The sequence below is a fragment of the Aegilops tauschii genome, chromosome 4 (assembly GCF_002575655.3).
Source record: "Aegilops tauschii subsp. strangulata cultivar AL8/78 chromosome 4, Aet v6.0, whole genome shotgun sequence".
Lineage (NCBI taxonomy): Eukaryota > Viridiplantae > Streptophyta > Magnoliopsida > Poales > Poaceae > Aegilops > Aegilops tauschii.
In genome coordinates, this window is record NC_053038.3 from 46,514,032 (window position 1) to 46,541,568 (window position 27,537).

General features: G+C 50.8%; 2 protein-coding genes and 1 long non-coding RNA gene across 3 annotated transcripts; 1 reads left to right on the forward strand and 2 right to left on the reverse strand.

The window, feature by feature from the left end:
• Nucleotides 1-10,271: 10,271 nt before the first annotated feature.
• LOC120963230 (uncharacterized) lies at nucleotides 10,272-11,229 on the reverse strand. The gene is made up of 3 exons (XR_012182770.1): nucleotides 10,977-11,229; nucleotides 10,776-10,895; nucleotides 10,272-10,704 (listed from the first exon to the last, which is right to left on the reverse strand). It is a non-coding gene; the product is annotated as an uncharacterized lncRNA (long non-coding RNA).
• Nucleotides 11,230-11,983: 754 nt separating this feature from the next.
• LOC123493509 (uncharacterized) lies at nucleotides 11,984-14,340 on the reverse strand. Its single transcript, XM_045227216.1, has 3 exons — nucleotides 13,962-14,340; nucleotides 12,445-12,525; nucleotides 11,984-12,340 (listed from the first exon to the last, which is right to left on the reverse strand). Exons 1-3 carry the CDS (start codon nucleotides 14,302-14,304, stop codon nucleotides 12,126-12,128), a joined length of 639 nt encoding a protein of 212 aa, XP_045083151.1. The 5' UTR covers nucleotides 14,305-14,340; the 3' UTR covers nucleotides 11,984-12,125.
• Nucleotides 14,341-17,217: 2,877 nt separating this feature from the next.
• LOC109761571 (uncharacterized) lies at nucleotides 17,218-18,063 on the forward strand. The gene has a single exon (XM_020320386.1). It carries the CDS (start codon nucleotides 17,218-17,220, stop codon nucleotides 18,061-18,063), a length of 846 nt encoding a protein of 281 aa, XP_020175975.1.
• The last annotated feature ends 9,474 nt before the right edge of the window (nucleotides 18,064-27,537 follow it).

Sequence of the window (27,537 nt, forward strand, 5' to 3'; positions counted from 1 at the left end):
AAAGCTCCAAATGGTGTGATGAAGGTGGTCTTCAGTCAGTCGGCCGGGTTCAGCTTGATCTGGTGACACCCTGAGTATGCATCGAAGAAATTCAACAGCTCGCATCCAGCTGTGGAGTCTATCACTTGGTCAATTCTCGGCAAAGCAAACGGGTCTTTGGGGCAGGCTTTGTTGAGGCCGGTGTAATCAATACACATGCGCCACTGCTTGTTTTTTTTCAGCACAAGGACTGGGTTGGCCAGCCACTCTGGAAAGAACACTTCCATGATGAAGTTGGCTGCCAGCAGCCGGGCTATTTCTTCTCCAACGAATCTTCTCTTCTCTTCGGACAGGCGGCGCAAGGGCTGCCTGACTGGCTTGGCATCAGACCGGACATGTAACTTGTGCTCGGCGAAATCCGTCGGAACACCCGGCATGTCCTTAGGTGACCATGCAAAGATGTCCCGATTCTCACGGAGAAATCGACGAGCTCGCCTTCCTATGCTGTCGAGGTTTGCACCTATGACGGCGTACCTCTCCGGGTGCTCCGGGTCCAAGGGTATCTTCTTTGTCTCTTTGGCCGGCTTGAACGAGCCCTCGGCTTCCGACTCCTTGGGGTTGGGTGACATCTCCGGCTGCTTGCCTGCCATCGCCACAACTCGGTCAAGGAGCCGCTTTTCAGCCCGGATCACAAGGGACTCGTCCAGCCGGCTGCTATCTGCTGTGCAAGCGGACGACTTCTTGTAATCCCCTGCTATGGTCAGAATTCCCTTGGAACTCGGCATCTTCATCTTGAGGTAAGCATAGTGGGGGACCGCCATGAACTTGGCCAGAGCAGGCCGGCCAAGTAGTGCATGGTATGGGCTTTCAAGGTCCACCACCTCAAACCAAACTGGCTCTCGGCGGAAATGATCCTTGCCTCCGAAGAGGACGTCTATCTGGATCTTGCCGATTGGTGAGCAGGAAAGGCCAGGAACTATGCCATGAAATACGGTCCGGCTAGACTGAAGTTGCCTTTGTTTGATTCCTAACTTCTCCATGGTATCCTTGTACAGGATGTTGATGCTGCTGCCGCCATCTATCATAACTCGGGAAAAACGAGCAGCTCACCTATCTGTGGCAAAAGTGGCATCCAGAACCAGGGCGTAGGAGCCGGGATTGGGCATTACTTCCGGGTGGTCGGCTCTGCTCCAGCTGATGGGCTTCTCGGACCAGTGCATGAACTCGGGGGTCTCTGATGCCACCGCATTCACTTCTTGCTGTCGTTGCCGTCTGCTGTGCTTGTCGTCGGCCACGCTGGTGAACACGACATAAGCTCCGTGCTCTTCAGGATACTCATCTTGTATGGCTCCGACTGATCGAACCGCCGGCTGCTGGGGGGAGGAGGAGGCGGCTGCCCAGCAGGCGGAGGAGGCAGAAGGCCGTCTCACTTGGCGATCCTGGTGAGCCAATGGCATTTCCGGGTGGTGTGGTTGACGGCTTCGCACCACTGTGGAACTTGCAGGGCGCGTCAAGAGTCTGCTCATACGAGAAAGCAGGCAGCCAATTGGGCTTGCCGCCCTTCTGACGCTTGGATGGAGGCTGCCCTTCTGGCTGCTGGTCTTCGACTGTCGCCACCTGCCGGCTTGTGGAAGCCGGCTGCATGGCCTTGCGCTTGTTGTCGCTTGGTTGCTGGCGCCGACTGGTGTCGCCAGCCGGGGTCTGAGGAGCCTGAGGGGCCACTTTGCCAGATGCATCAACTTGGATTTCTGCCTTCATGGAGGAGTCGGCCGTGGCATATTTATCTGCTATGATCAGCAGCTCGTCGAGGGTCGCCGGCTCGTCGCAAAAAAGTCGGTGCTTGAGGAGGGTGCCCTCTCGGCACCCAGCGGTGAAGTACTCAATAGCCTGCACCTCGTGCACGCCTTCGCAAGAGTTGCGGAGCTCGGCCCAGCGCGTGAGGTAGTCGCGAGTCGACTAGTTGGGGTCTTGTACGCACAAGGAGAGCTGGCGAGGTTTGGGCGGCCGCTTGTACGTGCTGGTGAAGTTGCGGATGAAGGCTTCGGTGAAGTCGACCCAGCTATTGATGCTGCGGGGCTTCAGGCTGTTCAGCCATGTCCGGGCCGTGCCCTGGAGCATGAGCGGAACGTACTTCACAGCAATGCGCTTGTTGCCGTTCGCGATGCTGACGGCTGTGGAGTAGTCGACCAGCTAGTCCTCCGGCTTCACGGAGCCGGTGTACTTGGGCCTATCTCTTGGGAGCGTGAACCCTTTGGGGAAGGGCTCGTCTCGAATGCGGGGGCCAAAACAAGGCGGACCCAGCTCATCTTCTTCTTCTAGCGCCAGGGATCGGTGGAGACGGTCGATCCGGTGGCGGGCATCGTTCTCTCCGACTCCCTCTCGGCGGCCAAGGCGGTCGCTGAGTGTCGGGTGTTCAACAGGCGGCGGGGAGACGCATCTTTCCCTGTGAGGGGAAGGAGGCGGACAGTCATCCCGTCGTTCCACTGCTCTCGGGCGGCTGTCTTGGTCGCGCTCAATGGTGATGCGAGTCCGGCTGCGGCTGGCAGCCGGCTCCTTGTCTCTTCTTCCGCGGACGCCACCAGTCGGCATCCGAGATGTCGCGCCTTGATCTCGGCGGGGGGGCAGATCGTCATTTTGCCGATGAGGCGCCTTAGTGCGGCAACCGGCCTCGTGCTGCTCAGCAGACGCGTCGAGGAGTCGCTGGACGCGCTCGGCCATCTGGCGACGCTCTTCGCCCTCAAACTTGTCCAGCTCTTCTGTTGCCGCCTGGGCAGCTCGGATATTTTCCGCAGGCGTGGCATAGACGGGGCGATCTGCCCCCAACAGGTTGGCGATGGCCATGCCGCGCTGCCGGACCGTGCCAAGGCGGCTGGGCCCATCGGGAGCCGGCGTGCCGCCCACAGCGCAGTCCATCTCGCGCTGGTAGGCCTCCGATAGGCGTCTCATGCTGGCCAGCTTCTTGGCGCCCTCGACGAGCTGGATGTGGCGTGCTTCCAGCATCTCGGCGTCGATGTCTTCTGGGATGGCCGCCGTCAGGTCTTGAAGTGCCGCATCGAGCGGGTCATGAGCACCTCCGCCAGAGTGCTCGCTGTGGCCGATGACTAGCACCTTCGTGACGGCGCTTTCGCCGCTCTCCGCGCGAGGAAGCGGCTCATCGTAGACCACCACGTTGGTGGGGAACGCGTCGAGCGACGCAGTGTCGAAATCGACTAGCATCGGGTCGGTGGAGCCAACAGACTCCAAGTCTACAGCGGTCTCGTTGGCGACGTGGAGCTGATCGAGGAGGCTGACGAGGCGGCTCTCGGGGCCATCATTGCCTGCATCGGACGCTGGCTCGTCGGAGAGGCGAACCTCACCAACAAGGTCGGCGAGGCAGATCGCCGCGCAGGCGACCTCCGCGCCGTGCAGCGCGTCGGCGCAGACTCCGTCTGGCGTGCCGGGCTGGCTGCGCTCGCTAGGGAGGAAAAGGGTTCCCGTCCAGAACAGGTCTCCGGACGACGGTGCACCTCGCCCCACGGTGGGCGCCAATTGTCGGGGGTTGGGTGCGACATATGCCAATGGATGGCTTATCATGGTGGGAGCGAGTAGAACGTCGCCGGTGCCTGGAAGCGGGATAAGGCGTAGACACGAACGTCGTCGTACTTTACCCAGGTTCGGGGCTCTCCTAGGAGATAACACCCCTAGTCCTGCTCTGCGGGGTCTCCGCATGATCACTAGGGCACAAGTGAATACAATGGTGCTCCTCGAGCTGTATGCTCGGGGTAGGAGAAGGCAAGGCTAGCTCTCTCCTTTCACTATGGGTTGGTCCAGTTCTAACAGGTTTGGAACCCTTTGCATGGGTGCCCTAGGGGGTTTATATAGGCCTACCCCCCAGGGGTACAATGGTAATCCAGCCGGGTGTAGGACCCGGCTGTCAGTCTCTCTAGTTGTCGGCTTCTCCGCCGTCTGGTGGGGCCCGCCGCCTGGTGGGCCCCGCCGACTGGTCTGGTACGGGGCCGACAGGCCACCCCCGCCGCTCACGGGTCTTGTCGGCGGCTGATCACTGTTGCCATGATGCTGACGACGCAGGCACGGTCAGGGGAGCGTGGCTACAGCTCCGCCGCCTGGCGGACGATTACTGTAGCCACTCTATGTCTCGTCTGGTTAATGGCGCGTGGGGCCCGAGGAAGGGGCGGGCCGACTGCTGGAGGCCGACCTCCCACGGGTCCGACTGGTGGGGCTCTGGCCGTCTTCCGGGCTCTCGCTGACTGGTGGGGCCGGTCATCCTTGGGCCTTACCGACAGGCCGTCATGGGAGCAAGGCTCCGCCTGCTTGTGGTGACGTCAGGGGTGGAGTGACAACAGTGCCGCGCCGGGCGGAGATCTCCGCCGGTACGGTGCACTGTGGCCATGCCCATCCCGGGATTTTGGGAGGGATGGGTTGTACTGTAGCCACTCCCAGTCTTGTCTTCCTTGATGGGGGCGCAGGCGTCGTTGACGCCTCGGGCCGACTGCTAGGGGTCGGCTTCTCTGGAAGCCGCCCGCTAGGAGTCAGCTTGTCTTGATGTCGGCCTCTGGAACTCGCCGTTTACGGGCAGCCGGCTATTCCTTCAGCCGGCCACCAGAAGGCGGCACTTCGTCTTGGTGCCTTGAGGGGCGCAGCCTGCCCCGATGTCCTGAAAGGTTCTGGGTCTCGGGTTAGCCTACCCGTGGCCCATTACTTCGACAGGCGCTCCGGCGTGTGCAGGCGGCGGTGGTCCCCGTGCGTGGTCGGCGGCTCCGTCTCTGACCCGGACGGCGCGGGGGATGGCGGCGGCCTGGCGTGGCCAGCGATCTGGATGCGGTGGTGCCGGCGGCTCGCTGATCTGCCGGTGCTCTAGGGTTCTGCCTGGTGGTGCTGGTGGTGACGGCGGCCCGTGCACGAGAGTTGGATCCCTTCGAACTGATCTGGGTAAAAACTTGCCTTCGGCTTCTGCTAAGGCTGGCGGTGGCGGCGCTATCTGCGTCGTTCCCTTCTTGAAGGCATAACCGTGGAGAAATTCAAGGCCACTCTCTGCTACCTCCGGGGGAAACCCTAGATCGGATGATCGGATGACGGCGGGCGATCTGGTGTCGTTCCTCCCTTGGGGGCGTCATTCTTGGAGTTAAACACGTGATCGAGGGACCAGAGGACGGATTCTTTGGTGGAGCGGTTCTTCATCCTACACACTGATGGCGATGGATCTTGACGGCATGGCACAGTGCAGATTCGGAGTTCGCTGTGGGAGGATGGACTCGCGCAGGAGGACGACGCTGTCGGGCGTCGTGGTGGCGTCGATGGCAGAGAGACCTGGCACGGTACATGCAACAGTACAGCTGTGAAGATGGATTGGTGGCAGGTGGCTGTGGCGGCCTCATACCCGGCAGGCGTCCTGGTTGAGGAGTGCGCCGGACTGGTAGGTGCCCCATACCCGGCAGGCGTCCTGGTTGGGACCACAGGTCTTAGATGGTTAGGTTTGGTTGCGATGTCTGTTTGGTATTAGGCCCAGACTATCTGCGCCCCTTCATCAATTGGATAGGTGTAGCGACAGTTGTTGGTTAGACGGTGGCTTTAGTCTTACTATTGTATGGCTTTGTAAGGTCTTGTGAGAATAATTAATAAAGTGGATGTATGCATCGTCCAGATGCAGAGACCGGGGGTCATCCTCCTTTTCTAAAAAAAGGATGGAGTTAAAACTATATGAATCAAGCGCCTTCTTGTATAGAGATGCATGCACGTACGCGGCATCCGGTCGGTTTGCTTAGACGCGTCGTCTTGCTTGACATAGTCAGAGAGAGCCAGATTGACACCGCACTGGCGCCGTGCTCCCGGAGCTAGGCGCCGGTGTAGGGGGGTGGGGGAGCAGGCGGGAGGAGCGAGACAGCCGGACCCGGCGCACTTCGCCGGGAGTAGGCAAGAGGAGGAGCATGGCCGGGGATGTGCTTGCTGCTCCGCCGGGAGGTGGCTGGAGGAGTGCGGCCATAGGAGGCATAGTCAATTGGAGGTGGAGGAGCGGGGCGGCAGCCTGCGTTGCTAAGAGCATCTCCAGCCGCGCCCCCAACAAGGCCCCCCAGGCGACTTTTCGGCCGCCGGCACCGAAAAATCGGCCCAGTCGCGCCCCCAAGGGCCCATTTTTCGCCGGCTCGGGCCGAAATTGGCGCCGGCGGACCCAACCCGAACCCGGCGCGCTGGGGGCGCTCGGGGGCGCCGGGCGAATCGTTTTTGGCACGAAAGAGCCGCGGGCCCTCCTTGCCAGCGACTCGTCTCGCTTCTCGCCGCTTCGTCGTCCTCATCGCCTCGTTTCCCGCAGCGAATCAATGCCAAAGCTGCCGCGCGCTGCCGCGCTGGTCAGCCTCCGCCATTGATGCCTCACGGGCGGCGCAGTGAAGACCGGACGACGCGCGTCCCCTCGCCCGCCACGCGTACACGCGGCGGCCACGCGTACCCGCGGCGCCTCCGCCTATATAAGCCGACCCCAGCGCACCGGTGACACGCACAGAGTCTCCACCGCCGACGCGCCATTTCTCCCCTTCCTCCCTCTCCTCTCGCCGTCTCCAGTTCAAAGCATGGCCGAACGCTTCCCAGGCGACGGCGCGGCGGCGAACGGCTTCGGCCGCCGCCACCTTCACGAGGACGAAGCTCGGCTCCTCTTCGAGGCCGAGTACCCGGTCCCGCCGGACATGCGGGTGCCCGGGGCGTGGAGAATCAGCGTCGGCGGGGTCCCGGTGCCACCACCGCCCACCGGGGCGGCGCGGCGTGCGGAGATCACGCGTATCCGCGCCTCCCTGCCGCGGGCGGCGAGGGAGGGGCCAAGCTACGTCCCCGACAGCCCGCTCTGGGAGCCATACTTCCGCCGCCGCCACGCCGAGCAGCTCAAGGCCACCAACGGCATCGTGCCCTCCGACAGGCTCAACTCCGAGGGGCGGCGCCGATGGTGGGGCATGCCCGGCTACACGCTGGAGGCCGTCCTCGAGTACATCGAGGGCGGCAACACGCCGAGGCTGGAGTACCCTGCTCCCCGTCCTTCTTTCGCCGCCGTGGGAGCTCGTGGACGCCGAGGCGCATGGACCCCGGGGCGTCCTCCTCCTCGTCCGGCCGCTCAACCGGCTCTCCCTGTCTCCGCCCCGTCAAGCCGGAGCCCCAGGACACGCCTGTCAGCCGATGCACTCGCAGCTCCACCCCCGCCTCTGGCCGCCTCGTCCTCGTGGCGCCCAAGCCGGAGCCCGGCCTCCCCCGGAGTATGAGAAGATAGCCCGGTGCGGCTTCTCCGACGAGGACGCCCTACAGTGGGCGCGCGACGACTACCTCCGCGACGAGATGGTCCGGCAACGCCGGGCCCTGGAGGAGATAGCCGCCCGCAAACGTGGGCACGAGGACGAGCACGGCGTCGTGATCCTCGACAGCAACGACGACGAGGACGCCCCCGGACCGTCCAACCCGCCGCGCCAACCGGGGGAGGGTTGCAGCAGGGACGGCGGCCGCGACGGAGGCGACGATGACGACGACGACGGCGGCGGCGGCGACTACACGCGGTTCTACAGCCTCCTCGGCATGTAGAACTGCAAGGGCGGCGGGCAGCGAGGAGCGGCGAGGGAGGCGGCGCGGAGCAGACTAGTAGCGTTTTTTTCTTTTTTGTAAAATATTTTAAATATGAACGAACTCGCCGAAGTTTGGTTGAATTTGCGCCGTGTTTGTGCCGGAATTTAAATTTCCAAAAAAACGTGGGCACCGCGACTGGGGCGCATCACGTCCCCAGCACGCGGTTTAGCGCCGGTGCGCCCCCAGGGGGCGATTTTTAGCGCCTCCTGGGGGGGCCAACGGCTGGAGATGCTCTAAGAGAATGAGGACCGGGTGGCACTCGCACCAGAAGGAGGCGCGGGGCGGCAGTGAGAGGTATGTGATGATGCAAGATGGTGGGCTGAGTGGATAAGGCGCAGGGGATCGGTAGCAACGGCCGCTTTGTCCGTAGCGTGAGCGCTCGATGACGCGAAATCATGCACGCGCACTAGGAAGCATTTAGGATTAATCAAACGGCTGAAAGTGGACCGGCGTACGTGATGAAGATACGAAAAATGTAAGAGCAACTCCAATGGGGCGACCCATTTCGTCTGCGGCTGTCCGTTTGGGTCGGCGTGGATACAAAAGGCAGCCCAACGCACCGACCCAAACAGACGCGCGTCCATTTTTCGTCCGCGGGCGACCCATTCCCGGCCCATTTTTTAGCCGGATTTGCGTCAGTGCGGGCACGCGACAGACGCGCGCGCGCTCACCTACTCCTGTCCCCGGATCCGCTGGTCTGTGGCACATTGGCATCCCGTCTCACCCTGCGGCCAACAAGCAACCCTCCCGCCTCCTTCGTCGCCGCTTCTCCCAGCTGCCGCCGCCTCCACATCCGCCCAGCAACGCCGCCCTCCCCCCCCCCCCCCCCGCCCTCCGCCGCCGTTTTGCCACCGGGGAGCAAACTGCTTCCCACCGCCGCTTCTCCCACCGCACAGCCGCCCGCGACCAAGAAGCCGCCTCGCCGCCCCTGCCACATCCGACCGGCACGCTCGTCGGACGCCGTCACACTCGTCGAACGCCGGCAGGGCAGCTAGCTGGTCTGTGGGCGCCGCGACTCCCCTCGCCGGCCGTCTCCTTCGTCGACGCCCGCAAGCTGTTCGACAGTTTGCCAAGGTACGCAATGGACTCCGCCGGCGAGTTCTTTTTCCACAATTTCCTTTGCGACTCCGACGATTCGTCGTCCGACAACGAGGAGAAGATATTGGCTGCCGTGTTGGTCTATCACCACCTCAACAGCCAGCGGCCGTTGTTCCGTGGATTCATTCCGGGCCACCTTCCGGCGTAGAATAGCAACCGAGATAGCAGGCATTTCCTTCTCTGGAATGACTACTTTGATACAACAAACCCGTTGTTCAAACATCACAAATTCCGTCGCCGGTTCCGTATAAGTAGGCATGTTTTCAACCGTATTAGAGAGGGAGTGGTCGGCTATGATGACTACTTCGAGTGCAAAGAGGATGCCGTCGGCAAGATTGGTTTCTCCTCTTATCAGAAATGCACTGCCGCCATCTGAATGTTTGCATACGGAGTGCCCGGTGATCTCATTGACGAGTACATCCGTATGAGCGAGTCTACATGCCTAGAGTCCCTGTATAAGTTCTGCAAGGCTGTTACTGCTATGTTTGGCCCTGAGTACTTGAGAGAGCCGACAGCTGAAGATACAGCCCGTTTGTTGGCGATGAATGCCAGCAGGGGCTTCCCGGGGATGCTTGGCAGTATAGACTGCATGCACTGGGAGTGGAAGAACTGCCCTTCTGCTTGGCAAGGGCAGTATAAGGGACATGTCAGGGCTTGCACTGTCATACTATAGGCCGTGGCGTCTCAAGATCTCTGGATCTGGCACTCTTTCTTTGGCATGGCTGGATGACACAATGATATCAACGTGCTTCAGCGCTCGCCGGTGTTTGCTAGGCTTGCCGAAGGCAACAGCCCACCGGTGAACTTTACTGTCAACGGCCACAACTACGACAAAGGGTACTATCTGGGTGACGGTATCCATCCTCAGTGGACCACTATTGTTAAGACAATACCCAACCCTGTCGGAGAGAAAAGGAAAAGATTTGCCCAAGAGCAAGAGAGTGCTAGAAAGAATGTCGAGTGTGCCTTTGGTGTTTTGCAATCTCGATGGGGCATTGTTCGCTATCCTGCTAATACTTGGAGCACGCAGAAACTATGGGAGGTGATGACTGCTTGTGTGATCATGCACAATATGATCGTAGAATACGAGCGCCCGGAACGTCTGTATGATCAAGGCTTTCAGTTTCAGGGTGAGAATGTTGTGCCTGAGCATGGAGTAGCGGCAACATTTGAGCAGTTCACTCAATTTCATGAAGACATGCGTGATTGGGAAACTCACATGTAACTGCAAAATGATTTGGTTGAGCATATGTGGGCTCATGTTGGCAACCATAGATGTATCTTCTTTTATTCGTTTGCAAAACTATGTGAGACATTTTTATTTGTATTTGGCCTGTAAAATTATACTATTTATTTGGGCTGCCAGACTAAACATTTTCATTTGATAAAATATGTTGAATGCAAATCAATGTATAATTGGGCGGCCAGCCGGCCACGCCGGCACATATGGGTCGGCGCGTTGGGCACACTGCCGACATAAATGCAAAACTGGGCGGACGCCGGGCGGGCGGCCGACCCAAACGGACAAAAAGCGGACAAATGCGCCGTCCGTTTGGGTCGGCCCGTTGGAGTTGCTCTAATGTTCGATCAAATAGACGGATCAAACAGACAGATTATATTACCATACCATGGTCAAGTAGACAGATTACATTACAAATATTGTGCGATGCACAGCAAATACTTTTGAAAGCCACGTCTCCCCTTACAAACCAAACAGGCATGCTATGTTGAGCATATCGAGTACACAGTCTTTTTTTAAAAGATAGGGGTTTACCCCCCGCCCCATTTTTATTGATGAGGCAAACAGAACACACACACACACACAGCCAGATCCGGGCAACAGCCCTTACAAACTTAAAAACCCATCCTGCTCAAGAAGCAACACACACCAGTTTCAAAAGTTCAACCACTCAACTACTAGCATGTCTTCTCCTTTTTTCAGATAGTGTCTCAACCATGGTAAATGAACCTCACTATAACCCACACCAATATCTGCACTGCCCCAAAAGCGATCCCAAAGTAGCCCGGCACCTGCAGAAAATACAGTTCAGGCTTGGTTTCACATCCAATGACAAGTGGAGAATTTAGTGAGTAAAACTTACTGTGAAATATAAGTTCTCAGCCAAGTGACCATACGCCGTCCAGGAGATGCCGTTGAGGAACAAAGCCCCGGCCACCAACAGAGACATGTTCCCCACGTTGTTCCCCCGCCACACGGAAATCTGATAGGGGCAGTACGTTAGAAAACTGTGACACAAAAGCTATCAAAACGGACTACAAAGATTAGGATTGGGAAGAACTACCACTTCGCGCAGCGGCCCACCATACATAACGATGCTCACGCCGTCGCCAATGATGCCAAAGACAAGCTGCGGATCCGATGTAAATGAAAAAACGCAAGGAGCGGCTATGGCAGAAGCGCCAGCGATCAGCGCCAGCGAAATAGTAATCTTAATTCGGCCCCAGGGTTCAGAGAAACAAAGGAAGAGTCCAAGGTACAGAAGCTGAAACACGCATGTAAGTACAGATTAATTCAGTGTACATCAGGAAATCTACGGGTTTTTTTAGGAACTGAAATCTACGGTTGATTTGTTTGCCGTGTTTGTTGCTACTTAATACTACAGATTATAGCCTTTGCATAGACCATTTGACCCTATTGCGCGTGTGACAGTTGATAAAAGTAGCCTACCGGGCATGAAGGTGGCAATTAAATATGTTTCAAAAATAAACAGGACATATGTGCAGTACTGCTAAGGTGTTTTGCCGATGGACAGGATAAAACAAAGGAAGATGGTGTGATTCACCTCGATTCCAATGCCGACAGCGTTGAGAATCACAAATGGGAGTGTGGGAGGATCAGCAAGCCCGTACATCATCCAAACTATGCAGCTAACAAGCGTAACCACAAACATGTCCACCTTACTCTGCCCCACTTGCCGAGCGACCCATATGCCCCAAACAGTAGGACTGCATGCCACGAAACAGAATCAGACGACTTAAGTAGAATTCGGAAGGGCAAAAATTACTTTAAAAAAGCCATAAGCCTAGTCGGGATCTTACGCCTGTGAAAGGTAGAGAGCTACTGTAAAAACATAGCCAAGAACCAGAAAAGCATTCTCAGCACGATCCTGCTGAGGAGGAGGGGACGGCTGCGGGGCAGGAGCATCGCCTGCGAAGCCGATCGATCCAAAGGACACATCAGCCATAGCACAGGGGGTAAACAAAGATGCCTGCCACTACAGAGTAAAAGCTTTTGCTCTGCGTACGGCATCGAATAGCAAGCAGGACTGTAACTAAATGAGTAGCAAATAAGACATCAGCTGCATCATCTAGCCAAGGATTAAAACAACGAATGAACATGGTTCTAGCTAGTACAGTTGATCCTCTAGCCAAGGACACAAAATGCTACCCAATAACTCGCAAAATTACTGGGCGTTAGTACAAAAGACCACTCACTGACCAGCACACAGTTCGATATTGATATAGTGCAGAAGAGAGGTACCCGCTGGCTGCTTGCGTTGAGTTGCAGACACCGGCCCCGCCAGCGGGGAGGTAGCCGCCGCCTGGATGGGGACCGCCATGGTGTGGGAGGTCGCGCCGTCATGCTGCTGGGGCGGCGGGAACGACGGCTTTTCGCTCGACGGCGGCGGCGGCAGCGGTGCGTCGTCTGCCAAACCCATCCAAAGCGCACATGTTAGTATGTAAACAAGGCCAAAACATATGAACAGAGATAAACAGAGCGAGATGCAGACGAGAGAGAGGGGTTCGTACGCGCTGCCTGGTTGCGGCGAGGTGCGGGCGACGGTGGCGGGGGTGGGGGGCTGCTGACGACGGCGGCCGGGGGAGCGGGTCCTGCATCCAAAATCCACAGTAACAACAGCAACCAAAGTTAATCACCAGCCGTTCGTCCGTATCTCAAAAGTAAACAAAACTGGAAAATAAAGAAGAAGGTGACGACGTACGTGCGCAACAAGAAAAGAAACAGTGGCAGGCGAGATGAGACGAGAGAAACAAACATCAGGGAAACGGTGGCAGGCAACAGATGGGCACAGATCGGTTCTGTCAAAGCTGCGAGACAGCCAGCTTATCTGCTGCTGCTGCTGCTCTGCCAATAGGCGACCCAACCTTTTTTCACGAAAGAGGATTGCTACGCAAACCGCATGCAAAAAAGTAGTGCCCCAGAGGATCAATTTGAGGCAAAAGAGGCAGAGGCGATGCACTGCAAAGCCAAAAGCACGGCCAGCTCTTGCCGATCAAACAAACAGCGAGCGTTCTCAGTTTTGACCAAGCAAGACGTACTGCACAGAACATAACAAGGCAGCAGATACTGCAGAAAACAAAGCTGCGTTGCGGCTTGGTAGCAGGAAACGTATCTCTCGACGATGATCGCCTCAAAACAACAAAGAATGCGTCTACATAACTACTACTGCACCATAAACACAGTCAAAAGCAAGCAGGCAATATGGTCCAACGACATTAGATAAGTCGAGCAACAGAGACCGCAAGGCCTCTGCATCTGTGTACGGCGCTAGATCTACCATATTCTCAAACAAATAAACCCAACTCCTAACAGAGGAGGGTTCTGCACCGGATCTAGCAGGACGACAGACAAAATTGTGCGATATCTCGCGGGGACAAGCGCAGATCTAAAATCGATGAAACAATGGCGCGTTCTACATGCGTTCTACGATGACGAAATAGTCACAGTAAACCCTAAATCGCTCCGTATAACTCAAGCTACAGAGCGGTAAGCAGCTAGCTAAGCCCCGCGCGCGCGCGCAGGTCGCTCGCCACGGGAGACGACGAGAACAACGGGAACCCGCAGCCCAAGAAGAAGAAGCTAATACGAGGGCGCGGAGGTTGCTCGCCATGAACGACGGCAACCCGCCGCTGCCGAAGAGCAACCTAAGCCGTACGCGCGCGCGCCGCCTGGTTGCTCGCCATGGGAAACGGCGAGAACCCGGCGCCGCGGGCCGTACAGGAAGATGCAGCATACAACGAGACGAAACCTACGCATATCAGAGCACGGCGGGAACCCGCCGCCGACCTAAGATGCTAATTAACCCGTGCGTGCCCGCGCCGCCTGGTTGCTCGCCGCGGAAACGGCGAGAACCCGACTCCGCGCGCCGAACCGACAGATCCAGTACAACAGGAAGAAAACTAACCCAAATCGGAGCACTAGCGAGTCGAGTAGCCATGGGAAACTACTAGGTAAGCAGGCGAGCGAGCACAGAATCAGCACGTAGAGAGAGAGGGAGGTAGGGAAGGAGGCGGCGTGCGGTGCGTACCTTCGCAGGCGGCGGAGGAGAGGTGGGCGACGCCGGGAAGGAGGCCGCCGCAGGATCTGTAGAGCGCGAGGAGATGGTCGGCGTCGAGGCCCGCCATGGCGAGCTGCGGCTCCGCGGCGACGCGGCAGAGGCAGGGGTCGCCTCCCCCGAGGTCGACGGCGAAGACGACGGGGTCGCAGCACTGCGCGGTCGCCATGCCGGGCGCGCAGAAGAGGGCCACCTGCGCCGCGAGCAGCGTGGGCTCGCACGGCGCCCCCGGCTGCGGCCCGACGGCGGCGACGACCGCCGGGAGCAGCGCCGAGAGCAGGCCCGCCACCAGCAGCAGGCCGCGGAATCTCCCCATCGGCGGGGAGGGGCGGGGTGGTCTCTCTCCCTAGGGTTTGGTGGTGCGCTGGTGGAGTGGTGGTGCTGTGGTGGATTGGAATGGCGGAGGGGCAGCGGGTGACGGGCGGGTTATATAGCCGGTGGGGCCGTGTACACTGAGCCATGCGCGACGAGCTCGCCGCTCGCCCGATCCTGGGCGTCGGTTCGGGTGGGGAGTGGCCAGCTGTCCGCGCGGACGGCCCGGATGCGACCGCGCGGGGTGCGAGGGCGGCACGTGAGGGCGGGGGTGGGTGGGGTGGCCTCTCTCGTGCTCCTCCGGCGCGGGACGTAACCGCCTCACCTCGGGGGTAGAGAAAGTTTTTCCGTTTTCGTTCGATTTTTGAAATTCAAATGAAATGCAGTGCAGCGTCGTCGTCGGGCGAGGCGGAGGCTGGGGAGAGAAAATATCTTCGCGCGTCAAAGTTCGTGCTTCGTGCTGATCTGATCAGACGGCCGTGGGAGCTTGTGGAGAGTTCTGGAAGGCGCCAGAAGTCACCAGACCGACGTCGACGTCGGGTTCCCGCGGCGAGCGATTTCGGCATTGGATGGATTCCCGCGTGCTGCCACAGCGAGGCACATGTACCGGAAGCAGCCCATGGAGTGACCTTCTTTTTCACGCAGAGCGGCCCATATAGCCCTTGCAAACATTCGCCACGACGCCCACTGGCCAAGTCCGGGTTCTTTCTTTGCTTTTTCTGTTTCGTTTTTTTCTGTAGGTTTCTCTATTTTGTTTTGTTTCGCTTTGCTTTTTGTTTCTGGGTTTCTCATTTGTTTTGTTTTGTTTTGTTTTTTCCTTGAAAATTGTTCGTGTTTCCAAAACCAATGTTCGGAACTCCAAAAGGTGTCCATCGATTATTATAAAACCGTTCATCGTATGTTATAAAATGTTCAATACGTGTTTTTAAAATGGTCATCGTGTATTACAAACATGTTCATTGTGTATTACACCAATTTATGTTTTATAAACGTGTTTTTAAATATGTTCAGTATATATTTACGAAGATTCAGCGTATGTTACACCAATTTTCACCATATATGAAAAAAAATCAATATATGAAAAATGTTCACCGTATATTGGAAAAATGTTCATGTACTAAAAAATGTCTGCGGATTTCAAAATTTATGTAGTAGAACATCAATTTGACCAAGACATGTATTTTGGTTGAGCACCAAGTGCAGGTGTAGAGCAATTTCCCATCAAATCAACTTCATAGCACCATGAGCTCCCCTTTAGTTCATATTCCGCAACAACTACAAATTATTGGTGGCATCAACAAAAGTCCAATCACAAAACCTGATATTGAGAACAAAGGAAGCCAATAATAAGAAAATATATAGGGAGAGGATGACATTGAAGATGCAGTTTATGATGTTCAATTGCGTGAACCTGATCACCTGGGAAGAGGATGTCAATCGCAGCTTGTGATGTTAATGATCTGGATCCGATTACAAGAGGATACATTGCAAAAGGGGCTTGTCGACCAAAAAACATACTTTTCCACAGCACCCCCCCCCCCCGACGGAGGTGCGCGTCGATATTTGTAGCTAAATGGTTTAAGTCTTGTAGTTGGCTTGAGTATAATAAAGAACTATATGATGTTTTCTTCTAGTATGTCATCTTTTCGAGGATAATTGCATGTTGGTGGACATTTTTTGTGAAAGGGTGATTTAGAAATTAGAATCACAAGGATAGTTTTGTGAAACGTGTTGGTGGAATCAATAGTGCACGCAACAAAACACAAGAGAAATACAATTCCTTCATTGCACCAAAAACAACAATCATAGAGTCATTTTCTTCAACCACCAAACAAGACAAGGTTTTATATATAGTTGGTTGACATATTCCTTCTAATGCCCAAGGTTTCTTTTGCGTCAAGGGTTAGCTTTTCATTGACATGATGGAGAGAAGATTCACTACATAAAGGTAATTTCCTTGAGCTTATACACTGGCTAGCAGAATTTTTGAAGAAGTGAATAAGGTGGTTCTCAAGAATGCTTCATGGAACAATAAAATGATAGCTCAAGAAATACAAACAGACCCCATCAAATCATGTGCCAAATAAACTACTAGGCGTATGATGGAAGGGCTAGGTGGTAATTGTTTCTCAATACTTGTCGATGAATCAAGTGATGTGTATCTACAATGACAATTGTCTCTTTGTTTGTGTTATGATGATGAAATAGGAAGGGTAGTTGAGAGGTTTTTTCGTATTTTAGATGTTGTAAACACCACATCTTTGACACACAAAACAACAATTGAGAGCTTGCTTATGGATCATGGTTTGAACTTCTCTAGAGTATGTGGGCAAAGGTATCACAACACCACGATACGTCCGGCAACTCTCTGGCTTCGCCTTGCGCTTGATATGTTCGACACATCGTCTGACCGGGTTTTTTGTAATTTGGTTAGGGAAAATGATGGATTCCGATGCTTCGTCGGACGAGGATTATGGACCGACGGAGCTTGACCAAATGATTCAAAATGAGTTCTTCGATTCTTCGGATTCAGGCGAAGAAATGGACATGATTATGCCCATGAGCATGCAAGAGGGAATGGACTGCCAAGTGGAGCATATTCTCAACTTCAAGGGTTTAATCAAAGGAAGAAGAGTGATCAACCGGGATAGGGTGTCTGGAGCAAAGCTACTGTACAGGAACTACTTTGCTCCCAAGCCTGCTTTCCTAGATGATCCATGGTTTCGTTGCCGTTTTCGCATGCGAAAACCATTTGCTTTTGCGCATTGTGGAGGGAGTGGAGGCACACAACGACTACTTCAAGCCCACAAGGGATTGTTGCGGATAACTCCTTTTCTCTCCCAAGCAGAAGTGCACGGCTGCTCTAAGGATGCTTGCACTTGGTACTACTGCAGATGTCGTTGGTGAGATGGTCAGGATGGGGGAGAGCACGTACTTGAAGACTATTGTCAAGTTTTCCCAAGTCGTGGTGGAGGTGTTTGGACCTGAGTATCTCAGAGAACCAAATGTGCAGGACATGGAGAAGTTGTTGGCTATTGGAGAGGCAAGGGGGTTTCCAGGAATTCTTGGATCAATTGCTTGCATGCATTGGCAATGGAATAACTGCCCCAAAGGTTTGCGGGGAATGTATCAAGGTCACATCAGAGAGGCCACCATCATACTAGAAGCGGTGGCATCACATGACTTATGGATTTGGCATGCTTTCTTTGGAATGTCGGGTTATCACATTGACATCAACGTGCTTCAACGATCTCCGATTTTCAGAAGGCTTTGCAATGGGGAATCATCGCCGTGCAACTACAACATGGGATACTATCTTGTCGATGGTATCTATCCTCAATGGGTGGCGTTTGTGAAGACCATATCCGAGTCGCGCAGCAGGAAACAGATCCACTTTGCAACAATGCAGGAAGCGGCTAGGAAGGATGTGGAGAGGGCATTTGGTGTGCTTCAAGCTCATTGGGGAATTGTGTGGAGCGCTGCAATGATGTGGGAATCAGAAACTTTTTGGCAATTGATGACATGTTATGTTATTCTGCACAATATGATTGTCGAGGATGAGGGTGATGGTGTAGCCCAACCCCATGATTTCGAAGCACCTGGAGAACAAGTTGAAATCCCAGAAGGTCAAGATGCGGCTCGGCTGATGAACTCTCTGCAGATGCATCAGAATCTTCGAGATCAACAGGTGCACACGCAACTACTCAATGATCTTGTGGAGCACGTGTGGACCAACAATGGCAACCAAGAAGCCAATGCTTGAGTTTGGCACTTCAAATAAATTTGATGTAAACACTATCTATGCTTTGTACCAACATTTGCTATTTACATGCGACATTGGCTTGTATAATCCATGTGCATGTATTTGCATGGATTTGAGAGTCCGGATTTGAGATATCTGGATGTCGGGACGGAAATATGAGGATCCTTTCGGATGCGCGTGTGAGCGTGCCCGGGCGTGTCCGCGGATGTATATGAGGTCAGATTTGCCAAGTCCGGTTGTAGATGCTCTTACTTACTACATTTGTTTCTCTCTCTCAATAAAAAAATACGTAGTATTACTCAAAAATAGTAGTATGTTTCTTCTCTTCATCAATCAAACAAAAAGAATGTTTTTTGGGGGGGAGATTGTACGTTGTTCTTAAAAAATAAAAGTGTGTGCTCATTCCTTTCCTATTTTTAAACATAATATTGTTTGATTTTAAGTTCCTATAGTCTTTCATGCCAGTCAATTCGGCCATAGCTTGCCAACAATGATTTCTTCTTTTTCTTATTCAACTTAATTGTAGAATTGGTACACGAACTTGTCTCCTATGCTCACTTTGGTCGACCATCCCACAGACGCAACAAGCGGCTCCATAAACTTGATCAAGGCGCTCAGTTTAGTACATATAAGTTGACTCATGGAGTTGGGCTTGGGTGGGAAGAAGTGGTGGAGACAAGGAGGCGAGCTGGAGCTGCCGCCCTCCCCCCTAACAATCCAGTGAACCTCCCATGCGTATAAATTAATCACATCACTTCGGGTTAAGACCATGTATTTTTTTGAGTAAAAGATCACATGCAGTTTTTAGATTATGTTAGAGAGGATACCAACTTAAGATTGGATTCGACCACCCCCGCCCTCTCTTAGATAATGTTTGGGTTTTGTTTGATTGAGTTGTGTTCACTACTCTTTACCATAGACACGGGAGTCGGTGAAGCCTCTTGCAGTACGTGTCATTAAAACCCCACTGTGTCAAGCAAAGCACTTCATCTTATATGTGCAATTCTGATTGCATATCTTAAGTTCTTGCTTGTTCTTTGGTTGGATGTAGGGATTGATCTTTGGTACCAGGTTGATAGTGTTTACATGTTGTCAATAGCCACACAGGAGTTGGTTTACTGATTGGCACACCATCTAATGTTTGGTGTAGTTGGGTCGTCAAAGTCCCCTCTAACAAAATCAATACTATCTTATCGAAATACCGGGCCACCTTGTAACTTGTAGAGCTAATTCTAACAATATACATACAATATGGGATGCTTTGAAACACAATACTTGCTTTGTTCCTACTTATTGTGTGTGTGTGTGTGTGTGTGTGTTTTCTTAACTAGCTACCAAGGTAACATGTTCGTACAAGAATATTATCAGGAAATGAGAAAATATTAACTTGTTTGAAAAGTGAGGATAGAGGGCTAGATTTCTAGGAAGATTGAATAACCCTACTCAATAATTTCATCTTGCGTGTAAAGTTGAACGACAAGTACATGAGCAATAAAGGAGTATACGATCTAAATTTTATGCAGGACATACTTCTTCATGGATGTTGCGTTCCTATGATGCCCCCTCAACACATCCCACTGCACCATCTAGCTCTAACAACAACATAAGTGCAACACAGCTCAACTCAGCCAAGACTAGTTCAACAACATCAAAACATCCTCGTGTTGCTCGAGCAAACATTTTGTGGGTGCTACTAGTATAGGCTCTCGCTTTAGGTGATATCAACAACATCGATTTTTTCAAAATACAAATTTCGATGTGAATAGTGTCTTCATAGTCAAAAATTTCCTCTTTATATTCTCTAACTTTAGATCAAATTTTGAGTTGATTTTTTTGGAATTGTAGAAATACCTCATAGATATGTTGTCAAATAATTTCATTTTTTCAAATGTCTAAATATGATGATTATTATTACCGATCCTACGATCTCAATAAGGGCAGATTCTATTGAAGTCTCCCCCAACATATCGTCTTTGGTTGCTTCCACGGGGTCAACAATACTTCCATACATGCTATCATCATTCGTCAAGATGGAGCTATGAGTACGACAACAACCTTGACGAGGCAACTTTGGCTTTGGTTCATGAACAAGAACAAGAACTCGGTGGCTCCATTTTAGATCATGACATGGAACTCATGGGAGCAGAAGCCACTGATCAATACACAATTTTAGTTTCATAACATGTTTTGAGCGTACAACTGAGCCACATTGAGAAAAATAGCAGCACAACATGTTCCAAACAAGAGGAGTTGTCAAAGAATGTGATGTTTGAATCATCATTGATGGTGGTTTTTCAACAATCTAATTAGAATGGAGTTGATGGAGAATATTGTTGTCACCACCGGGCCTCATCCTCACCCGCACAATATCCATCATCCTTCAGAAATCAACTAGACCAGCCCACAACCTCATCTTCATCTCTGGCATGAACATGCTCCACCCCTCCCATTTCTCTCTATCCTCTTAACTAGTCAAGCCCGAGTGCACCAAGAAAGATGTTTCTTGCATGTAATTCGACGTCAGTGCCCACTGATGGCTAGACAGAAAATACGATAGTGGGTACATTGTGAATGTCCTTAGGCACATTTTTCAAAAATGGAGTTAAACACCTAGACTCTATATCAATTGATGCACACAGCCATTTATATTGAAGTATCACAAAACCACCTAACAAAGTTACATAAGCGACTACAGATACAAAAATCCAACCGACGGGTGATAACATTACATGACTCATACACATAACATATCACCGGCCACCATTCAAACATGTTGAATAATGCCGTGCGACTATCTCCCAAGTGTTGCACCCAATACATGTGTACGCCTGAGCCTCCACACGTTGCAGGGAGCCACATATAGGTCCACAATTTAGCTATGAAGATAACTTAAAAAAATGGAAGTTTGGATCTCTGGAAAAACAAAGTTAGTTCGGTAACTTCAGATTGTTGACATTAAAACACATATTCCCATCTGGATCAAAACTTTAAGTTTGGGGTTTACCTCAACCTAACATATTTATTATACAAACTAGATGATTTGTTGCACCAATTGGCACAGAGACCAACTCCAACCTGCAAGTTAAGCACTCTATATGAGACTTAGAATAGAAGTCAAGTGAATTATTTGAAGAGGCCAAAAATCGAAAGCAACTAATACAACCGAAAATTTAGGTGAATTGTTTGATGGATGTTTGTATCTGCATCGCACATTTTCGTCGAACTATAAGAAACATAAAATGGAAGTCAGGTGAACTATTTGAATCGACCAACTAACCAACTCTAACTCGAAAGTTAAATGAACTATTTGAAACATATAGTTCGCTTCAGGCCACAAGTTAAGCGAAGTACTTGTAAAAAATTCCCCTCAACTATTGACAAATGATCTTGTTCATACTTTGTTTCTATTTGTCTTGACGATGATCATTGCCAATAGTGCTCTTTGCTGATCTATTTTTGATGACATGAAAGTCTGTTCGGAAAGGACCATAATGTTTATCATCTGACTATTGTTATGACTCTCATAATAATTGCAAGTTGTGGAGTATTTTTCTGGCATTATTCACAACTACCGAATAGGATGATCAACAAACTCTCAACAAGGAATCCACAAGTTCTGCTCGACCATTCGGACCTAGCAATCAATCACATCAAACAGGTAGCAACGATGGCGTCCAATGGCCACGTGAAAATTATGGGACTGCCCAAGCACCTTTGAATTGGTGGCCCACATGACCCGACAAACACACAAATAGACTCAGCAATGGCACACCCCAGGAAATGTATGCATATTATATCTAGGCAAATATACCAGTGGCATTATTATTTATCAGGTGGGTCACCATCCGGGCACATCAAAGTGAATGACCAGCCATCGCACTCAGCATATTTAATCATTTGTCTCTATTGTGCAATAGCCATAATGTTTATCATACGATCACTATTATGACTCTTTCATGATAATCTCAAATTGGCCAGTATTTGCTGACATTGTTCATTCATTCCACATCTATATAATTTTTAATTTTTAATTAAACAAGATTGAACTTATTATTAAACAAGATTGTCTGAGTACTATAATCACTTGAATCGAGTGGGAGTTAATCTTCCAGATGAGATAGTGATGGTTCTCCATAGTCACTGCCACCAAGCTATTAGAGCTTCGTGATGAACTATAACATATCGGGGATAGACATGATGATCCTTCAGCAACTCGCGATGTTTGACACCGCGAAAGTAGAAATCAAGAAGGAGCATCAATTGTTGATGGTTAGTAAAACCACTAGTTTCTAGAAGGGCAAGGGCAAAAGGGATACTTCATGAAACAGCAAATCATTTGCTGCTCTAGTGAAAAATCCCAAGGTTGAACCCAAACCCGAGACTAAGTGCTTCTGTAATGAGGGGAACGGTCACTGAAGCAGAACTACCCTAGATACTTGGTAGATGAGAAGGCAGGCAAGGTCGACAGAAGTATATTGGATATACATTATATGAATGTGTACTTTACTAGTACTCCTAGCGGCACCAGGGTATTAGATACCGGTTCGGTTGCTAAGTGTTAGTAACTCAAAATAAAAGCTGCGGAATAAATGGAGACTAGCTAAAGGTGAGATGACGATATGTGTTGGAAGTGTTTCCAAGGTTGATGTGATCAAGCATCGCATGCTCCCTCTACCATCGAGATTGGTGTTAAACCTAAATAATTGTTATTTGGTGTTGAGCATAAACATGATTGAATTATGTTTATCGCAATACGGTTATTCATTTAAGGAGAATAATGGTTACTCTGTTTATTTGAATAATACCTTCAATGGTCTTGCACCTAAAATGAATCTCGATCGTAGTGATACACATGTTCATGCCAAAAGATATAAGATAGTAATGATAGTACCACATACTTGTGGCACTGCCACTTGAGTCATATTGGTATAAAACGCATGAAGAAGCTCCATGTAGATGGATCTTTGGACTCACTCGTTTTTGAAAAGATTGAGACATGCGAACCATGTCTATTGGTATATATGCATGAAGAAACTCCATGCAGATGGATCGTTTGGACTCACTTGATTTTGAATCACTTGAGACATGCAAATCATACCACATGGGCAAGATGACTGAAAGGCCTCGTTTTCAGTAAGATGGAACAAGAAAGCAACTTGTTGGAAGTAATACATTTTGATGTGTGCAGTCCAATGAGTGCTGAGGCACGCAGTGGATATCGATATGTTCTTACTTCACGGATGATTTGAGTAGATGCTGAGAATATTTACTTGATGAAACACAAGTCTGAATTATTGAAAGGTGTAGGAGATATGCCCTAGAGGCAGTAATAACAGTTATTTTGTATCTCCAAAGTTTGTAATGAATGTTTAGCTTCCATGCTATAACTGCAATGATTCTCGAGTCTGCAATATCCACGAGGCTCGGAGGGAAACTCATGTGCACGTGTGGTATACTAAACGGTAAAATGTATTCCTAGTCTTGCCTCTAAGACTGGCTCATGTATTGCATGATGATCCTGTTTTCCTGATCATGGGCATGTCTATGCTGGCAATTCTGAGGGCGCGATGTTGGTAGAACACTTGTGTTGAATCGACCCAAATTGACGTTATGCTATGAGATTCATTCGTCACAAGTTTATTGGTACATAACACAGAGATGGTTAACGTTTGCATGATTCCTTAGACCATGAGAGTATCGAGTTTCTTCATGCTTGCTTCATGAACTTTGAGGTTTGTTAAACGTCATCCGTAAATGGGTGGCTTACGACGGCTTACGGGTTCATGGAAAAGTGTGTCAAGTAACTTGATAGCTCAAGATTGGGATTTGCTCCTCCGACGATGGAGAGATATCTCTGGGCCCTCTCGGTGTTACAGTATCCATCATCGTCTGGCCAGACACTTTGTGATTTGATCACGGGGATGCCGGAACACGATAACGAGAAAAGAGAAAAATACCGGTAACGAGGTAACTAGCATAGTGGACAAGTTGTTGATCCACGGGAATGCCAACATGTCTCACCTCGGGTATTTGTAACATATCGCGAAGCAACAGGAATAGCACACGGCAACTGGAGGTTCACTCGAATATTTATTCGTGTGGGTATAGGGGTCAATATGGGTGTCCACGGCTCCGATGTTGATCATTGATCGGAAAGGGTTCCATTCATGTCTATACTTCACCGAACCTATAGGGTCACACGCTTAAGGGTCATCTATCTGCTGAATACTAGACAAGGAGTCTGAGAGAAAATCACCGAAAAAGTTTCGGACAGCGGAATCGTACCGCAGAGAGAGGTCATCGGATAAGTTTCGATGATACCGAAAAGTTGTTTCGGGATACACCATTAAGTCAAATTGGTTTCGGCACATGCCTGATAATTCTTGGAGGATGCCAGAATCATTCTGGAAGCTTTTTGGAATTTTCTGAGATAAAAACCGGAAATGTTCCGGAGCTGCCGGAGCCACTTCAGATGCGTTTCGCAGATGAAAAACACTAAAACCGGAATTGTTTCGGAACGCGTTGAAAATCATTTTAGTGGGTACTGGAAATGTTCTAAGCCCACATAAATATTTTCAGTTCGAACGGACGCTGAAAAATGTCGTCGTGAATAGTGAAAGTGCTTTTTGGGATATCTTTGGAGAGCCACCTTTTTGGACTTGGTCAAAGTTCTAGAAGGAAGTGGCTTACAAGGGAAGGAACCCCATTTGGGGGGGGCCTAGGGGTGGCCGGCCATGGGTGGTGGAGCTCCTTGGAGCTTCACATGGCATCCCATTTTGTCCTTAACACCCTCATGTGTGACCTAATGCATGGGGGTTTTTGGTAATTTGTGGAGGCACACTACCCCTTGGTTTTCCTATAAATAGAGGAGGTGAGGGCTGCCATCTCTTCATCCCTTGCTCTCATACACATGCCATGCATTATCTGGCTTCTTCTCTCCCTCCCACGAAAAGAGTTTCGTAGAGCCGTAAGGCTGTCTGGGTTCCGGCAGGAACTAGTTCTGGACGGCGAAGCCCTGCCGGATAGCTGACACCGTATGTGTGCAACCCCGTAGAGAGATTGTAGTTTCGATCTTTTGCCCGAGGGGCTGTTCGAGTGTCCTCCCGAAGGGCTATCCGAGTCTCCGTCCGAGTTTCGAGGGTCCTCCCGAAGGGCTGTCCGCGACATCGTCCGGGGGACTGTCCGACCGCCTCCCGGAGAGCTGTCCGGAGAGGGAGTTCATCCTCGCGGTTGGGAGGTTGTAAATCCTAGCTGCGGGGATCTGCACCGACGATCTACACCGACTCTTCTTCCGCTACGCTTCGAGTCGGTACGGATCAGATCAAACCTTGTATGCAGTCTCCATAGTGGTCCTGGGCGTGCTCGCTATACCGAAAATTTTCGTTTTCTGTTGTGTTACCCTACAAAAGGTTCAAGTAATTTCAGAGTGAAGTAGAAGATCATCGTGACAAGAGGATAAAATGTCTATGATATGATCATAGATATATCTGAGTTACGAGTCTGGCACACAATTAAGACATTGTGGAAAGTGTTTCACAATTAATACCGCCTGGAACACCATAGTGTGATGGTGTGTCCGAACATCATAACTGCACCCTATTGGATATGGTGCATACCATGATGTCTCTTATCGAATTACAGCTATCGTTTATGGGTTAGGCATTAGAGACAACCGCATTCACTTTAAAAGGGGCACCACGCAATTCCGTTGAGACGACACGGTTTAGAGAAACCTAAGTTGTCGTTTCTTAAAAGTTTGGGGCTGCGATGCTTATGTGAAAAAGTTTCAGGCTGATAAGCTCGAACCCAAAGCGGATAAATGCATCTTCATAGAATACCCAAAACAGTTGGGTATACCTCCTATTTCAGATCTGGAAGCAAAAGTAATTGCTTCTAGAAACGAGTCCTTTCTCAAGGAAAAGTTTCTCTCGAAAGAATTGAGTGGGAGGATGGTGGAGACTTGATAAGGTTATTGAACTGTCACTTCAACTAGTGTGTAGCAGGGCACAGGAAGTTGTTCCTGTGGCACCTACACCAATTGAAGTGGAAGCTTATGATAGTGACCATGAAACTTCGGATCAAGTCACTACCAAACCTCGTAGGTCGACAAGGATATGTACTACTCCTGAGTGGTACGGTAATCCTGTCTTAGATATCATGTTGTTAGACAATACTGAACCTACGAGCTATGGAGAAGCGATGGTGGGCCCATATTCCGACAAATGGTTAGAAGCCATGAAATCCGAGCTAGGATCCATGTATCAGAACAAAGCATGGACTTTGGTGAACTTTCCCGATGATCGGCAAGCCATTGAGATAAATGGATCTTTAAGAAGAAGACGAACATGGACGGTAATGTTACCGTCTATGAAGCTCGACTTGTGGCAAAGAGAATTTTCACAAGTTCAAGGAGTTGACTACGATGAGATTTTCTCATCCGTAGCGATGCTTAAGTCCGTCGGAATCATGTTAGCATTAGCTGCATTTATGAAATCTGGCAGATGGATGTCAAAACAAGTTTCCTTACCAGTTTTCGTAAGGAAAGGTTGTGTGTGATACAATCAGAAAGGTTTTGTCCTAAGGATGCTAAAAGGCATGCTAGCTCCAGCGATCCTTCCATGGACTAGAGCAAGCATCTCGGAGTCAGAATATACGCTTTGATGGAGTGATCAAAGTTTTTGGGTTTATACAAAGTTTGTTAGAAACTTGTATTTACAATAAAGTGAGTGGGAGCGCTACAACATTTCTGATAAGTATATGTGAATGACATATTGTTGATCCGAAATGATGTAAAATTTCTGGAAAGCATAAAGGGTTGTTTGAAAGGAGTTTTTCAAAGGAAGACTTGGATAAAGCTGCTTACATATTGGGCATCAAGATCTATAGAGATAGATCAAGACGCCCGATGATACTTTCAAAGAACGCACACCTTGACATGATTTTGAAAGAGTTCAAAATAGATCAGCAAAGAAGGAGTTCTTGGCTGTGTTACAAGGTGTGAGTATTGAGTAAGGCTCAAGACCTGACCACAGCAGAAGAGAGAGAAAGGACGAAGGTCGTCCCCTATGCTTTAGACGTAGGCTCTACAGTATGCTATGCTGTGTACCGCACATGAAGTATGCCTTGCCATGAGTTGGTCAAGGGGTACAATAGTGATCCGGGAATGGATCACATGACAGCGGTCGAACTTATCCTTAGTATCTAGTGGACTAAGGAATTTTCTCGATTATGGAGGTGAAAAGGAGTTCGTCGTAAAGGGTTACGTCGATGTGAACTTTGACACTAATTCGGATGACTCTGAGTAGTAAACCGGATTCGTATAGTAGAGCAGTTATTTGAAATGGCTCCAAGTAGCGCGTGGTAGCATCCACAAGATGACATAGATATTCGTAAAGCACACACGGATCTGAAAGGTTCAGACCCGTTGACTAATAACCTCTCTCACAAGCATAACATGATCAAACCAGAACTCAT

Coding starts and splice junctions, on each gene's coding strand:
- LOC123493509 (XM_045227216.1), bottom strand. CDS start 14,304: ATGGGGAGATTCCGCGGCCTGCTGCTGGTGGCGGGCCTGCTCTCGGCG. Junction 12,526..13,961: donor CTCCTCCGCCGCCTGCGAAG/GTACGCACCGCA, acceptor TTTTGGATGCAG/GACCCGCTCCCCCGGCCGCC. Junction 12,341..12,444: donor TCGCCGCAACCAGGCAGCGC/GTACGAACCCCT, acceptor TGGGTTTGGCAG/ACGACGCACCGCTGCCGCCG.
- LOC109761571 (XM_020320386.1), top strand. CDS start 17,218: ATGGGGGAGAGCACGTACTTGAAGACTATTGTCAAGTTTTCCCAAGTC.